This window comes from Sander lucioperca, chromosome 4 (assembly GCF_008315115.2).
Source record: "Sander lucioperca isolate FBNREF2018 chromosome 4, SLUC_FBN_1.2, whole genome shotgun sequence".
NCBI lineage: Eukaryota > Metazoa > Chordata > Actinopteri > Perciformes > Percidae > Sander > Sander lucioperca.
The window spans coordinates 10,350,435-10,367,427 of NC_050176.1; the positions used below are offsets into that span (position 1 = coordinate 10,350,435).

Genomic DNA, 16,993 nt, shown 5'->3' on the forward strand with positions numbered 1-16,993 from the left:
AGTTCCTGCTTAGCTTTACAGTAGGAGAATAATTCGACCAATAGGGATGGAGTGCCGGGCTAATGGATGTAAATGGTCAAGAGAATCCTCCCCACTGGTTAATTGCGCTAAAATTGGTCTAAGCTACTTTGTGAGGGCCATCAATAGCCCCGCACCGCATGGGGTCTGTATGATTAACTTCTCCTTCCTTTCAAAGGCCTCTTGATGTTCCTTTGGAAGCCAGCGGGCCAATCAAACCCGCACTCGCAGACGTCACGAGGCCAACGTGACGAGCTGATTGGTGGGAGCGGGGAGGGGGAACAGCCCTTGTCCTTTTATAGACGACCCCGTACAGCGCGTAAAAGCTACTGGGCACCGCTGACAGCGCAGAGACGCATATTGGACACTGTACACCTCAGCGACTTCATTCCTCTGAACGGGCTACACGGAGGTGCATGGCCCCATCCCCTTGTGTCATGATGAATCCTGTGCAGGGGTCGCCGTCCCAAGACGCCAAACTGCTTCATCAGAAAGAGGAGACGGATACGGAGGGCGAGGATCTTCAGCCTAAAGACATGACCACTGAGAAAGGATACAAACGCAGCCTCCCGTTTAGCGTCGAGTCCTTGATTTCCAAAAAAAACACCTGTCGGACTTCTTATCCCCCCACAGATTTAGCTCTGGCCCTGCCTAAGCCCGTGGCCGGGCAAGGCTTGCAGTTCTCTCCAAGGACTCTTTACGCGGAGAGCAAGGTTTCCCCGGAGAGCTCGCAGGGAGTTTCCAGTAGTCCCAGCGAGGACAGTCCGCAGTTTTGTGAGAAAGATCAGAGCACTTGGTTCCAGACGTCCTCCCTTTCTACTCCGCCTCGTAAGTCCGTCCCTCTGCTGTTATGAGAGTTTTGCAAACTCAAGGATACTTTTTCACATGTATTCGTCGATAATCAAAGGGGCAAAGCAAATAGTGTTATTAGGCAACAGATACACAAATAATAATGCCGTTGTTGTGTCACAGTCATATTAATATTGCCCCTGTAGCTCTAAAGACTGTGCGTAAATTTCTCTCTTGCATTTTGGCTTTTGTTATGTCTTACAAACGGCACATAAATAATGGTAAAGTGTTGTGCCACTGACCATATTTGGTTTCTTTTAGATTGTTCTTTCTTTTATTGTTTTTCTACACATTCCTTAATAGAGGCTATTTGATATTTACCTTAAGATACAGGTGACATATGCAAGCAAATATTAAAGGGTGATAGCGTGATATAACCTGACAATATCTGCACGAATGAATGTGATCAGTTTCTGGTGCATATTGACATAGAGGTTTCATTTGTCTTTATCAATATAGTTAAACGTATTTATTGATATATTTACTTGCTGTATCATGTGTTTGCATTTCATATTAGATGCTAACATGTTCACCTGCTGCGATGATCGACAAGCTTCAATTGAATCTAACCTCAGCTATTTCTCTTTATAATTTGTTCTCTTACAGGGAGCTCAAGTCCAACTCCGTGTACTTTAAGGAAACACAAAAACAACAGGAAACCTCGCACGCCCTTCACTACCTCCCAGCTGCTGGCGCTGGAGCGCAAGTTTCGCCAGAAGCAGTACCTCTCCATCGCCGAGAGAGCCGAGTTCTCCAACTCTCTCAACCTGACGGAGACTCAGGTCAAAATTTGGTTTCAGAACAGGAGGGCCAAAGCCAAGAGACTGCAGGAGGCCGAGCTGGAAAAGTATAAACTGGCCTCCAAGCCCATCCTGCCCGCCTTCGCGCTGCCGCTCCCCCTCGGAGCGCACATGGGGTCTCCAACGTGGGGTCCGTCAAACGCCTTCCCTAGGCCCGGTCTGCCGGTCCCAGGACTGTTCAGCGGACCCGTCACTTATGGGATGTACTATTTGTCTTAGTAGTACTGCGTGTGTACGTGTGATTTTAAGAGAAAAATATGTCTTATGTCATGGTTGCAATACACTTATGAACGAGGATGATGCATTTTCTACACCTCGGGCACATTTCTTTTTTATTTGGAGTTTAGAGACATTTTCTAACCTCAAGAATAAAAAAAACGAAGTAATTTCGGGACACATTTTGATATATAATTGTGTGCGTAATGGACTGAGTGAGTTCACATCGCTCTCCTCATTTTAAGACTAAGAAGTAAGAAGTTCTGTGGATTCACAGGCCTCATTTTGTGAGGCAATAGGGCCTACTCCAAAAGTCAGGTTTTTAAACAGCATGTCTTAAATATCTCATTCCAATTCATCCACCGTGCTCCGCAGCAGTTTGTGAAAATGTGTCCAGACATGAAGGCTACCGAAGCGGAGGTTTAAAAGCAACAGAAAAGTACTTAAACGGTGTCAGTGCCTTAAGACCAGTGTATCACTTGAAGTATTTCTCCTCATTCAGCATTGACTGTTTCTGGTAAAACTGCAGTTTACCAGAGTTGCTGTTTGACTGTTTGTATTTCCTTACAGCAGTTCCTGTCACGATTCGACATCGAGCAAAATTATATTTTAGAAAAACACGTGTATTACATATTTTTGTACCCTCACAGCGTGGCCTTTATGGGAGTGATAATAGATTTTCTTTGAGGATTTTTGCTGTAAATGTAAATACAATTTGTAGTGTTCATAAAGCCCTGCAGCCTCGCTTGAAGAGCAACAGGAAATGTGGTATTTATTGAATATCTTTGTATCTGTACTGTGTACATACATCACTCTATCTAAATGTTCAGTTACTTGTAAAACTGATTTTAGTAAATAAACATTATACAAAACCTGTATGTGACCGACTCATTTTAAAACCTTTTTTCACAGTTTTATTTTTTATTTATAACTTGTGACTTTGATGAATCAGTGGAGTTCAGCCTACAGTGCTCCTCCAAGAAACATGACTTTATCAAAAGTAGCACAGACTTAGATGAGATAATTGTTTTTTTGTTTATTGTAATTTTTAATTGAAGTATGTAAGCATGCCAAACCTCAACATTGTTGCCAAAAAAACTCATCGCCTGCCCATGCACATAATTATTATCATCTCATTTGAAAATGGCCCAATAATTATGTGATTTTCCAATGTCGTGCCATTTACTTTGCGCAACTGTAATTTAAAACAGCATACAGAGTGTAATACATGGGCCTGTAAAACCATATCAGTTAATCCCTATTCTGTTCAAGTAAAATAGCCTAAGTATAATATTTTAACACAACTTGATGTCTTATTTGGCACATCACACGTTTGTTTTACTTTTGAATAAAGCATTAAGCATATAATCTAACAAATCCTTTCATTTCATTGTCATTTTAGGATAGGCCTATATGTGTTTAGCGGGCACTTGGACCATAGCTACAGCCTACCTCCTGTCCAGTAAAACATAGTTCCAATAAGACAACTTATGACCAGACAAATTGTGGTACGTGTTGTTGCTGCGCATTGCGCACCAATAGGCCGACATTCACCTGCCTAGGGACTATATGTTTTATTCACCATGCCCAGTAATCTGAAATAGGCCTATAGCGAAATAACACAAATGATCAACTCGATACAGTTGTGTAAAAATATAGGCTACATATATATATATTTTAAATGGCCAAACTGATGTTAAACGTGGTGCATTCAGTGGATTTATTGATTCTAAATTGTTGTTTGGTTCACTTAATGTATATTACACTGTCACTCATAGCCTACCAGTAGTTAGCCTATGTTAGCCTTTATTAACCAATGTTTAACATAGGTTATATTAAACGAAAAAAAAACATCTCCTCTTCAGACCTTTTCTCACTCACTCTTTACCCTACTTCTACAACAAAACGTGATCGTGTGTCGTTTATAGGCTAAATAAAATACAGGAATACGACTTACAGTTTATTGTGGGGTAGCCTTTAAAAAATGTTCCCCATTAAAGCACTTAGGTGATATAAACTACAGTGAAACTCATAGTTGAAGATGTAGCCTTGGGAAAAGCTTTAGTTGAACAAATGAAGGAGGGAGAAGGCAAGAACACACACACACACACACACACACACACACACACACACACACACACACACACACACACACACACACACACACACACACACACATACACACACACACACGCACGCACGCACGCACGCACGCACGCACGCACGCACACACACACACACACACACACACACACACACACACACACACATTCTGATCATGCACACGTATATTTCACTAGCATTGTAGGCCTACCTCGTACGATTTCATGAGACAAATATCATTGATTGATTGATTGATTGATTGACTGACTGACTGATTGGTTGAGTATTAACTCGCTGTGGGTAGGCTACTCTGCCAGTCCAGCAGAGGGCGGTGGTGACCTCGCTGCTGCTTCCTTTGCTCATGAAGGAAAAGCACTTCCGTTGTTCCACTCTGTCACTTTGTACAGCGAGGTGAGTACATGAGCGGAGCGGTTTGCCTAATGAAAGACCGTCTAATGAAAAGATGTTTAAGTCATTGTTTGTGTAGCTTATACATTTATCGTTATACACGAGATTCAGCAGGGAACTTAACGTTCACTCGGTGTTTTATGAAAAACCTGCCGTTACTCAGAGACTTCTCTGACCTTGGCTAGGAGGCTAACAGAGCTAGCTACCGTAAGCTAGCTTTGCAGGAGTCTTGAATTGAGCAAAATGTCAAGGGCCCGGTGTCATTGATTGCCTCTTGTCAAAAATGTGTTTTCCCCATCTTATCTTCTCCTTCAGCTAGTTGTTCAAAACGTGCTTTACCATTTGCACCTGCAGTTGTACGGTTTTTATTGCCAACGTTAACTTAACGTTACGTAGGCTACCTTAAACTGAGGGCATTGATGTCTTCATTTCTACTTGCGTTAAAGCTAACGTTAACCGTTAACGTTACTTGTCTTCGCGGTTTAACACAAGCTTTATAGTGGTCATCGTGAGACCTAGCTATATCCTGGAGTCAATCAATAAAAGTGAACTTTCCACACTGAATTGAGTACCTGCAATATGACATAACATCGCAGTATAACGTTACGTTAAATTGGAGGTGAACATGTTTTTGTCTGTCTAGGCTGCAACGAACTAGGCTTTACTTATTAATCAAGGACATTTTCTTGACCTTTGTGTCAGCAGCCTGTACATGTCTTTCCATATATATCACCACAGGATAAATGTAAAGCTACGCTGTCATTATTACACTTGCTACACACATACATTACACATCACTTCAATGCTGTAGAAACGGATGCCATATACACTTAGTTTTCAGTTCATTAGGTCCACCTAGCTAAAACTAATGTTAGCCCAATACACAGCCCTGCAATCAATCCTACCTTTATGAAGCTTTAGTTGAAACTGATTTTTAAATGGCAATTTAGTTGAAACTGATTTAGAGAGGTGTTGATTCAACCTTGTGGTCTTTTTTGTATGCCGTATTTGTGCTTTTTGGTATTGTATTGCATTAATAGGTGTTTCTAATATTTAGTCTAGCCTTACTGATATAAATCAGGTAACATTTTTAGTATAATGCAATACAATGCACCAGCAACTACAGCATCCAAAATCATCAAACTTTTTTTTTTTTAACACATCTCTAAAATACAAGTGTGAAAGTTCCGTTTTGACCTTGGTAACGGTAGGATGACAACAAAACCTTACTCAAGTTAACTCAAAAGCTAGTAAGGCTTTTTGTTGTCAAACTCTCGAATAGCTTTAACATAAACTGAACATTACCATTTATTAAGGTAGGATTTATTGCAGGGCTGTTGTACTAGACTGTTAGTCTTAGCTAGGTGTACCTCCATTGACTGGCAACTAAGTGTATAACATTTTTATGTACACACTTTTTTTTTCTTCCCCCAGCCATATGTAGCCTGGATTATTTTCACTTTTTTTTTCTGTGTGGTTTGTTTGGACTGAACAAGATTTCCTTCTACCTTTCAGACAGGCAGAATGGCAGGCCGTCGTGTAGCCCTGAAGGCCATTGACTGGCTGGCGTTTGCTGAGCGGGTTCCACCCAACCAGAGGGGCATGTTCAACGCACTGAAAACTCGCAGCGATGCCATCTCTGCCAAGTTAGTTTTACACCAACAGGATTTAGAAAGTCGTGCTAAGTCAGTCAAAGTCAACTTCAGTCTTGATGTGTTTTCATGCTGATAAGCAAAACATCAATCTAAGGGAAATGTTATCCTTCATGCAATGAGAGTGGCACATACCAGGGCTACACAGCTTAAGTCTGCACCTGGCTGAGAAGCTTTGCAATGTGCTGGAAGGACGATCACATGTAAATACACAGAAGACCAATTGCACACTAGCATCTGTTTCTTTACAGTGTGCAGTTCCTTGTGTGGATTTGATGCATCATGGCTGAATTCAGTATTTTAATTCTTGGCAGTTTGCTTGAAAACGTGTACAAAATAGTTTGGTCAATCTGATCAAGTGCTCAACGTACACTTGATCAGGTTGACTGTGCCTATACCCATTATTTGAGGGGAAGAAATCAAAGCTGCAGACAATAACTGTTGAATCAGTGCACCTGTGATTTTATTTTATGTTTTTTTTAGTGCATTTTATCAGGTCCTCATCAGTATTTGCATTGGGTTATTAATTGGTCTCCCTGAAGAACTGTCATCTTCCTACAGTATTTTTCTTGCTCATTCTATCTATTAAGTTGCTACCCTTTAGACTCTGATCCCATCTTTTGGGGGGGGGGGGGGCATTTCTGCCATTTCTGCCCCTAGGAAAGCTGAGATATGAAAGGGGAGAGAGAGAGGGGGGAAGGCATGCAGGAAAACTGTCACAGGTCGGACTCGAACCCTGGACCTTCTGCGTCGAGGATTAAACCTCTGCATATGTGTGCCCGCTCTACCAACTGAGCTAACCGGCCACCCATCTCTTCTCTTTATACCAGACTAACTTCTCTGCCAGAGACTCCTGCAGCCATTGACTGGAGTTTCTACAGGAGCACAGTGGCCAAAGCCGGGATGGTTGATGAGTTTGAGAAGAAGGTGAGATTTCCTCGACTGGTTTATGTGTGGGGTCATGACAACTTTTCCTGTAGTTGTAGTTGGCACCTTTCCAGACACCTTCCAGGATCCAAATTAATAGTAAATTAAGGGAGCAAAATACATTGGAGTGGTCCGTAGAGGCCATATAATCTAACTGACCAATCTTAGCTTGTCACTTTTAGGACAACTGTTTTTTGTTTAAACAGCTTTGAGGGTTACGGTGCTAGTGAATAATGGGCAAACTACAGCTTAAATTCCCTTTTTGGTCCCTGCAAAAATAATCAGTCAAGCTGGTGGTTGTGCAGCTAAGTCATAATTTCCTTAGTGTGTTTAGCATTTGTTGGTTTGTGTCACAGTACTGAATGATAAATGTTCCTCCTACACACAGTTCAAAGCCCTGCAGATCCCGGAGCCTGTGGACACACAGACAAGCGCCATCAGTTCACAGGAGGCTGAATCTGTAAGTTATTACACCAAATAAATCAATGTGTTGCCTGAATTTCAGCTGGAATTAATTGAAATTAATAGTTTAATAGTAACAGTGCTATGTTTGGCTGTTTGTCATTTTGCATTGTCGGATGTAATTGTTTCTCTTATTCTCTAACAGAATAAAAGTGCATCTGCCTATATTGAAGGATCTAAGGCCCGCATCGCTCAGTATGAGCAAGAGGTGAGACAGTAGTTGCATTCGTTACCGAAACTCCTCATGGACTTCAGAAAACTTGTATTTAACTTTGCTGTTTTTTTCCTGCCTCTCTTTCTCTCAGCTGGATAAGTTTAAGAACATGATCCCCTTCGACCAGATGACCATCGAGGACCTCAACCACACCTTCCCCGAGACCAAGTTGGACAAGGTCAAACACCCCTACTGGCCCCACAAACCCATTGCGGAACTGTAATCCTATTACTGGACACTCACCTCACAATAAAGTTTATGTATTTTAAATCAAACTGTTTGATTTCATTATTTGGTACACATTTTCTTTTCAGATGTTTATCGGAGTTGTTTTGAAATAAGAACTAAATGCAGTAAAGGCAGCTCGTGATATTGTAGGTAGAGCCCAGAAGGGGGTGGTGGTGTGTTTGTTTTGTTCTTGAAAGGTAAGCTTGTCTGCAAAAAAAGCTAAAGCTATTTCCTAACATTTTAAGATGCACATGATATAACATGAACGTACTGTAGGCATAGAGGTCTGGTAAATATGATTGACGTAATAAATGTATTCACTGTAATCAATGATATAACATGAACGTACTGTAGGCATAGAGGTCTGGTAAATAATATGATTGATGTAATAAATGTATTCACTGTAATCAATGATATAACATTAACGTACTGTACGTCAAATAATTGATAACGTCAGAGTCCCGTGTTGAAATCCGATTGAAACGCTCTAAGTCCATCTGCCATTATAGGTTAATGTATTACGTCAATCAGCCCGATCTTATCCAATCATGGATTGGCTAGTTGTGTTCCTCGATAACCATTGGACACCGGTTATTTATTTACATATATGTGGGAGGGATGTAACTATTCGCCCCAGCTCTACATTTCCATTGGTTCATCTTGACAAAGTTCCGGTACAGCAGGAGGGGCTTCCTCAGAGATGATTTCCGTTTTATGTTATTTGACAGTCAAGACGGGAGTCCATCAGCTCAGGTAAATGTATTTAACAAACTAATCTATAGTTTAATGACATGGTTTCAGTATGATAGGTTTTAGCTCACGGTTGTGTGATTTACTGAGACCTTTCCTTTAGCATTGGTTAGTAACCCGTAGTGAAAACACGGGTTATGTGTGTCAATAACGGTAACGTTAACGCTTAGTCTGACTGCTCCTGCGGAGGTCATCAACTAGCTAAACAAAAACACATTGTAGGCTATTTTTGTTTTTGTTTGGGTATTGTTTACTTCCACATCCGCCATGATGACCACTGTAAACCGTAATCAGTAGCATCGAATGCTAGCTACCTTCATCCAGTGACAACGTTATCCACAGGGATGGGATAACGTTCGTCAGCCAGGTGCCCTATGCCCTGGATAGTGGATAGATGTCTGATTTGAACAATAATACCACCCGTAACGCTGATGTTTCACCACGTGGAAATCACTAATTTTACATTCGTCCGAATATAAACAATAGAACGGTTGTGATTGGTTTAAAGAAAAAAAAAACAAGCCAGAGCGTTATTTTTCTTATCCCACAATAGATAAGTGGTGTAGCCAGACCATAATCCAGTGCCAAGGAGATGTCTGGCAATGCGAGACTACCTGATCAAAAAGTGGCTGAATTCAGACCAAACGCGTTTTGCGCTGCATTTGCCGCTGGGTTATAAGCTTTGGTTTTAATGGTTGCACCTGCGCGAGGTGCGTAAGCTATATAATGACGTCACCACGTCTGTAGTTTCCAGCGCAAAGGCTGTTGTCGCAGCTAATGGCCGTACGTGCACCTCTGAAGTTTTCTAAATCCTTGGAAAACAACGAGACAACTCGGAGGAAGCGCTACCCTTGGGGTCGCTGCGAGAAATTGTCGTTATACCAGGTATAACGCCATCGTTGCTTCTGGCTTTGGTTGCGCCTTGAAGGGTCAGCGCCAACAAGGTCAAAGTTGAAATAATTTGAACTTTGAGTGCAGCGCTCAGCGGCAATTTCGAGCGGTGCGCCACGCCAAGGGTAGCGCTTCCTTCGAGTTGTCTCTCCCCATAGGAAACCAATGGGACAGCTAGCACGAAGCGTTTTTTTTTTTTTTTTTTTTTACCGTGGATTACGTGTAGGCAGCTTTAAACCAAACACGGTTTTTGCTGCGCTTGTCGCGGTTCAGCGCACATCTACAGTTCAGCTTGGTCGCCGGTTACTGTCTGGTCGTTCATAGTGATTGCTGTCAGAGCAGTGGTCAGAGTGGCTCAAAGAACGAACTTCTTCTCTTCTGTAGCCAATCATTGCAACACTGTGCCGGCGTCCACACCCTACTGACCGCAAGAACCATTTGAGCGTACCTTCCGCGCGTCTACAATGACAACAGTATATTTGTGGATGCAGCATGTGTCTGGCCCCTTTTGCCGGCTAGTGGCATACCATCAGCCACTTTTCGATCTCTGTGCTAGTGCCCCTATAGATTTGTGACTGTTAGCTAGCTTAGCTAACGGTACACCACTGAGTCAAAACACCCACTACTGTTGTGAATTAACTAAATAAAAATAAGTACAAGCTTGAGGTTTAATGAAAGAAAACGCCACTTTTTAGTATTCTGTTAAGCGGTTCCCCACCTACTCAATGTGTCAACAATCCTGCTAGTGATTTACGAGAGGTCAGTAAGGCAACACCTCTGTGGGTGCAAATTATGCAAAACTATTTTGGCTGGAGTGAAATATGAGCTGTTCACCTTGGTCATTTGCTGCCATTTATGTTTGGGCTTATGTTAGATGTCCCTTATTTTTTAAGACATGATTCTATGAAGTTTTAGTGTGAAGTGAAATTAAACAGTTTGGCTAGACTTCCAGTGTCAAAAGTGACAGAAGGTGAAGGTCTAAAAAAACTAGTTGGGGTAGTTTGTGTTGAGAGTAGCACATTCAACCAAATACATGTTTCTCTTTGGTTGTCTTCTTCCACTGTTAAATCCTTAAAATATGGATGTGTGCAGAGTCACAGCATATGTTTTTTTTACCATCTATATGTGGGTTCAAACATATCATCCTACAGGGGTGTTATGGTGAATCTCAGGGCCTAGAGGGTGTTTTGTGTTAGGTGGAAACAGACATGGTTGTGTTAGTAGTCGGACCAGGTCTGCCCCTGGAAAGTGGAGTCAACACTAGCTTCATTGTTCGTAGAGAACAATGGGAATAGGCCTGCATGAAGGGAGGCACTGCTAGGAGGCTAGAGGTTGGCTACTGTCTCATCTATAGATAATAGCAGGCCTTTGCTTTTCTTACAGTGTTGAGACAAAGAGAGACAATCTGAAGCAAAGTGTAATGTGTAGCAACAAGGTATGTGTAGCAACTTTCTGGAATGATGAATGTTCTGTTACAGGGGTTACTGCTGCACAAGAGACAGAGTAAGAAATGTTTTTCAGCAGTGGTGACATTCACATCTCAAAATTGGCAATTTTGGAACAGGCAATTTTCAGAATAGAAAAGGAATTTTTTTTATTTTTGAATCAATACACACCCATTATCAACGCAGAAAAATCCTGAAATGAACACTAAACTTAGAGAGTGATTTCACAAAAACTAAAAGATATCAAACTGCTGAGATATAGCTGAATTTTTCATGAATGGTTTAAAATTTGAATTGCATCTGTAGGTCAAATTATGAAGGAGGAGATAGATTTTGAAGTAGAATAGGATTTGAAGCCTGCTGTCATTGACTTGAACATTGACTTGAACATTTTGATATTTGAATGATTGTTGTAGCTGAACGTAAGCAGAAGTTAGAGGCGACCAAAGAAAGTTGAAGAATGAAGAATCGGAAAACAATACTCTTTATTCAGCAGAATTCACATGCTGTAATTTTAATATACACATCTTTTAATGTTATAAAGGTGCTGAACACAGAATAGTCAATATTATTGCTGGGTTCTCATTTGAGATATTGCCTTGAAACGGTGTCTCCTTGCAGCAGCATTCTGTTCTGTGGTTTGTTGTGACTCATAGGGTTACATCATGTAACTCGACACTGCATCCTCAACCTTTCACTGATTGAGTTTCATCCACGCGGCAGTTCAGCAACCCTCTCCCAGCCACTGATTTTATAGATTAAGCAGAAAATATGTCAGATGAAAGATGCATCTAATGCCAGCTTGTGTTGTTTCTTGGATGTAGGCTAGATAATAGGGCTGAACGGAGCTTTGACACTAAACAACAGCGGCTATTTAGAAGTCATAGTGCTGCAATTTATGATTATTTCCATTACCAGTTAATTTGACGATATCTGAAGAACATGGAGCCACACATTCTTTTCATCTATTTGCTTTAAAAATGACTGAAAAATATTTATCGATTATCAAAATAGCTGATTCAATTCAAGTCGATTATTTTTCTAACGATCAACTAATCAATTCATTGACTAAACATTATTTGCAGCCCATCCTCGGATTCTGATAAAAAACAAACAAAAAGGTTTTATTAGCAGTATTCAACTAGAGAACCTAGACTAGAGTCATTCTGAATCAATTGCATCACAATGTATTGTCAGAATAAATTAATAAAAAAATTATTTTTTTCTGTTCATCTCCTAATATTAATAATTAAAACATCCTTAAGATGAATACTTAGAACACAGAACAAGAGGCCTGGTTGTAGTCTCTTTTACGGCTATGGTAATGTTTTTTGTCTAACAGTCTTGTAGTTTTAGTTATTAGCCATGAGACACTTGCTTGTTTATAGGCTTCTTCATGCTAGTGCTGTAGCCTACTTTGTATGCCCTCAGCAAACATAGAGTGTGTTGTTAGCCAGCTTGTTTTCTCTCCAGCCTCACTTTCTGCTGGAGTTGTCAGAGTAGGAGTGGGAAATTGGTGGACCTTGGCTAACTAAGCTAGCATAGCTATTTATTTGTCCATAGGCAGTGAATGAAGCTTATTGTCCCAGCTACAGCAGATACGCCTGTGTCAGCTGAGTCAAGTCAGTACTGGCAGATGTGGGCAGAGAGGTGGTATGTAGCTGGCCTGGATGAACTTGAATTATTACTTCAGTACAGTAGCACAGTGATTTGAGGATTCTGGTTAAACTGGGCTACTCCCAGTAAATGTGCACCGTTATATGACTGTAAAACGGAGCAACATGGGTAGTTAAAATATGACATGATGTAGAAGCATCTCTTTGTAGTTGGTACCTACACAGTGTTTAGATTAGGTAAGTCTATATCCACCACGTTCCACTTCTGGTATTGCTCTGGTGCCAAAAGAAATTCTGCTGGATGTCCTTCTTTTCCTTAGTTAAGTTACCTTCCTCTTTCTTTGTGTTAGCATTCTAAACTCTGGAGGATTTACGTATGAGGACTATGGTTAACTGCTCCTCAGATCTCCATCCATCCATCTTCGTCCGCTTATCCGGTATCGGGTCGCGGGGGTAGCAGCTCCAGCAGGGGACCCCAAACTTCCCTTTCCCAAGCCACATTAACCAGCTCCAACTGGGGATCCCGAGGCGTTCCCAGGCCAGGTTGGAGATATAATCCCTCCACCTAGTCCTGGGTCTTCCCCGAGGCCTCCTCCCAGCTGGATGTGCCTGGAACACCTCCCTAGGGAAGCGCCCAGGGGGCATCCTTACCAGATGCCTGAACCTCCTCAACTGGCTCCTTTCGACACAAAGGAGCAGCGGCTCTACTCCAAGCTCCTCACGGATGACTGTGCTTCTCACCCTATCTCTAAGGGAGACGCCAGCAACCCTCCTGAGGAAACCCATTTCGGCTGCTTGTACCTTGGATCTTGTTCTTTCGGTTATGACCCAGCCTTCATGACCATAGGTGAGGGTAGGAATGAAAACTGACCGGTAGATTGAGAGCTTTTCCTTCTGGCTCAGCTTTCTTTTCGTCACAATGGTGCGATAAATTGAATGTAATACCGCACCCACTGCGCCGATTCTCCGACCAATCTCCCGCTCCATTTTCCCCTCACTCGCGAAGACCCCAAGGTACTTGAACTCCTTCACTTGGGGTAAGGACTCATTCCCTACCTGGAGAAGGCACTCCATTGGTTTCCTGCTGAGAACCATGGCCTCCGATTTAGAGGTGCTGATCCTCCTCCCAGCCACTTCACACTCGGCTGCGAACCGATGAGTGCTGAAGGTCACAGGCCAATGATGCCATCAGGACCACATCATCTGCAAAAAGCAGCGATGAGATCCCCAGCCCACCGAACTGCAACCCCTCTCCACCCCAACTACGCCTCGATATCCTGTCCATAAATACTACAAACAGGATTGGTGACAAAGCGCAGCCCTGGTGGAGGCCAACCCTCACCTGAAACGAGTCCGACTTACTGCCGAGAACCCGGACACAGCTCTCGCTTTGGTCCCCCTCACTCCATACTCCCGCAGCACCTCCCACAGTATCTCCTGGGGGACCCGGTCATAAGCCTTCTCCAGATCCACAAAGCACATGTAGACCAGTTGGGCATACTCCCAGGCTCCCTCCAGGATCCTTGCGAGAGTAAAGATCTGGTCCGTTGTTCCATGACCAGGACGGAATCAGCATTGCTCCTCTTCAACCCGAGGTTCGACTATCGGCCGAACCCTCCTTTCTAGCACCTTGGAGTAGACTTTACCGGGGAGGCTGAGAAGTGTGATACCCCTGTAATTGGCACACACCCTCTGGTCCCCCTTTTTAAACAGGGGAACCACCACCCTGGTCTGCCACTCCTTAGGCACCGTTCCAGACTTCCACGCAATGTTGAAGAGGCGTGTCAACCAAGACAACCCCTCCACACCCAGAGCTTTAAGCATTTCTGGACGGATCTCATCAATCCCTGGGGCTTTGCCACTGTGGAGTTGTTTAACTACCTCAGCGACTTCCACCAGGGAAATTGACGACAATCCCCCATCATCATCCGGCATATTAGTCGAATTTAGGAGTTCCTCAAAGTGCTCCTTCCACCGCCCTATTGCCTCCTCAATTGAGGTCAACAGCGTCCCATCCTGACTGTACACAGCTTGGATGGTTCCCTGCTTCCTCCTCCTGAGGTGGCGAACGGTTTTCCAGAAGCACCTTGGTGCCGACCGAAAGTCCTTCTCCATGTCTTCTCCGAACTCCTCCCACACCCGCTGCTTTGCCTCTTTCACTGCACCTTCGGTACCTTGCAACTGCCTCCGGAGTCCTCCGTGATAACGTATCCCGGAAAGACTCCTTCTTCAGTCGGACGGCTTCCCTGACCACCGGTGTCCACCACGGTGTTTGAGGGTTACCGCCCCTTGAGGCACCTAAGACCCTAACACCACAGCTCCCCACTGCAGCTTCAGCAATGGAAACTTTGAACATTGTCCACTCAGGTTCAATGCCTCCACAGGGATGCACGAAAAGCTCCGTCGGAGGTGTGAGTTGAAAGTCTGTCGGACAGGGGCTTCTTCCAGACGTTCCCAATTTATCCGCACTACCCGTTTGGGCTTATCAGGTCTGTCCAGAGTCTTCCCCCACCCCCTGACCCAACTCACCACCAGATGGTGATCAGTTGACAGCTCTGCCCCTCTCTTCACCCGAGTGTCCAAAACATACGGCCTCAGATCAGATGAAACAATTATAAAATCTATCATTGACCTTCGGCTTAGGGTGCTCTGGTACCAGGTACACTTATGAGCATCCCTATGTTCGAACATGGTGTTTGTTATAGACAATCCATGACTAGCACAGAAGTCCAACAACAAACAACCACTCTGGTTTAGATCAGGGAGGCCGTTCCTCCCAATCACTCCTCTCCATGTATCTCCATCATTACCCACGTGCGCGTTGAAGTCCCTCAGCAGAACTATGGATTCCCCCCCTGGAGCCCCATACAGGACTCCATTCAAGGTCTCCAAGAAGGCCGAATACTCCGAACTCTTGTTTGGTGCATATGCACAAACAACAGTCAGAGTTTTCCTCAGATCTCTGCAGGGTAAATCCAGACAGCTAGCTAGACTATCTGTCCAATCTGAGTTTTCTGTTGCACAACTAAAACAACTTTTGAATGTACACGTTCCACCAAAACAAGTTCCTTCCCGAGGCTATTTTTCAGTAGCACCGGGGCTCTGTTCGGCACTTAGCGCCGCCCAAGACAATTGTGAATGGCTTAAAAAAATGCCAATAAACCAGAGCACGTTTTTCTCCCATCTCAGAATGCTGTGTGGACTAGCCATACCCTCCTCAGCAGCACTGTGGAGGAAGGTCTGACAATTCGAGACTAAGATTAGGTTAGATGAAATTGGTTGTCCAATAAATCAAACAAAATACTATATTTTATTAATGCAGCAGCTTCTAACGTCACAAAGGGTGAGGCATTTCAGGTAATTTCAAAAACAAAGAAAAAAATTCTGCAACTTCACAGCTTTTCTTGCAAAGACATCAAGTTATATTCTGTTGAAAACCAGTCACTCACACATAATTATATACAAACAGACATGATTACAAATTAAAATAAAAGAAGTTGTATAGAACAACTATGCCCATTTTTGTATTATGCTGCCTTAAATGTTCTTACTAAATCCATAGTAGGGGTGGGGGAAAAATCGATACAGCATAGTATTGTGATATTTGTGACAAAGTTTCCTTTTGGGGACATAATTTGAAATTGGGAAAAATTTGAAGTTGGAAAAAAGGTAATAAATTGCAATATATCGCAGAGTATTGCAATATGTTTAAAATCGCAATCGCAAAATGTCTTCCATGAAAAAAGCCTATTTAGCATGTCTGTCTTTGTTTTCAGTAGCCATTGATGGACCACCCCTATGAAGAAACAGGGTCACAATGGGACAGAGTACCTCGGAACAAGAGGTCCAAGGAGACAACCCTGAGGTAGGTTTGCTCACTGGATTTATTTGCATAATCATTAAACACATGAAGTAAAGCAATACAATGTAGGTATGGGCTTAACCAAGAAAATGTACTGCGTGCCATTAGAAGCTGGTAAGGGGGCTGACAGAAATAGGTGTTACAGAAATGGTGAAATTTCATCCTTTAAAGGATAGAGAAAGGCCTGCCTTAGACACAGAGAGACTGTGAATAATAATAAATAAATGATCTGTGGACAGCCATAGTGGTCTTACACAAAATGGAGCATAGCAGCCCACCAGCACAAAACTCTGCACAAGTATCTTATATTAGCTAATGAGAAAATGCACTTAGGCTTTTTTGACAAGAAAAAGTTGACTAGGGCGCTTTTGTAGTGAAAAAAGAAGCAGAGAGCATCTTTTGTTGCTATAACAGCTACTGCTACATTATCCTAGCTAGAGAGCTATGTGGAGCGGTGCTAATGTTAGATAAAACAAAGCGGTGAAGCGAGCTAAATAAAGAACAGAGAGAGAGAGTGGTGATGCCAACGTTACATAAAACAAAGCGAGTTCC

At 42.8% G+C, this 16,993-nt stretch overlaps 3 protein-coding genes across 10 annotated transcripts in view; all 3 read left to right on the forward strand.

Annotated features, from left to right (window-relative positions):
• The first annotated feature begins 285 nt into the window (after window positions 1–285).
• LOC116042905 (homeobox protein MSH-C-like) lies at window positions 286–2,761 on the forward strand. The gene is made up of 2 exons (XM_031289382.2): window positions 286–846; window positions 1,474–2,761. The coding sequence occupies exons 1-2, from the start codon at window positions 435–437 to the stop codon at window positions 1,884–1,886; spliced, it is 825 nt and encodes a 274-aa protein (XP_031145242.1). The 5' UTR covers window positions 286–434; the 3' UTR covers window positions 1,887–2,761.
• Window positions 2,762–4,179: 1,418 nt separating this feature from the next.
• Window positions 4,180–7,924, forward strand: LOC116042911 (ATP synthase subunit d, mitochondrial-like). Its single transcript, XM_031289395.2, has 6 exons — window positions 4,180–4,397; window positions 5,910–6,040; window positions 6,877–6,973; window positions 7,362–7,433; window positions 7,581–7,643; window positions 7,741–7,924. Exons 2-6 carry the CDS (start codon window positions 5,919–5,921, stop codon window positions 7,870–7,872), a joined length of 486 nt encoding a protein of 161 aa, XP_031145255.1. The 5' UTR covers window positions 4,180–4,397; window positions 5,910–5,918; the 3' UTR covers window positions 7,873–7,924.
• A 597-nt stretch (window positions 7,925–8,521) lies between these two features.
• The window catches only part of pnpla6 (patatin-like phospholipase domain containing 6), a 43,901-nt gene continuing 35,429 nt past the window's right edge, over window positions 8,522–16,993 (forward strand). For 4 of the 8 annotated variants that reach the window (XM_036000784.1, XM_031289314.2, XM_031289315.2 and 1 more), the window contains exons 1-2: window positions 8,522–8,630; window positions 16,356–16,444. In XM_036000784.1, the coding sequence (XP_035856677.1) occupies window positions 16,397–16,444 (48 nt within the window). In that variant the 5' untranslated portion in view covers window positions 8,522–8,630; window positions 16,356–16,396. The remainder of the gene's footprint in view (window positions 8,631–16,355; window positions 16,445–16,993) is intronic. The other 4 variants (XM_031289308.2, XM_031289312.2, XM_031289310.2 and 1 more) reach the window with 2 other exon arrangements.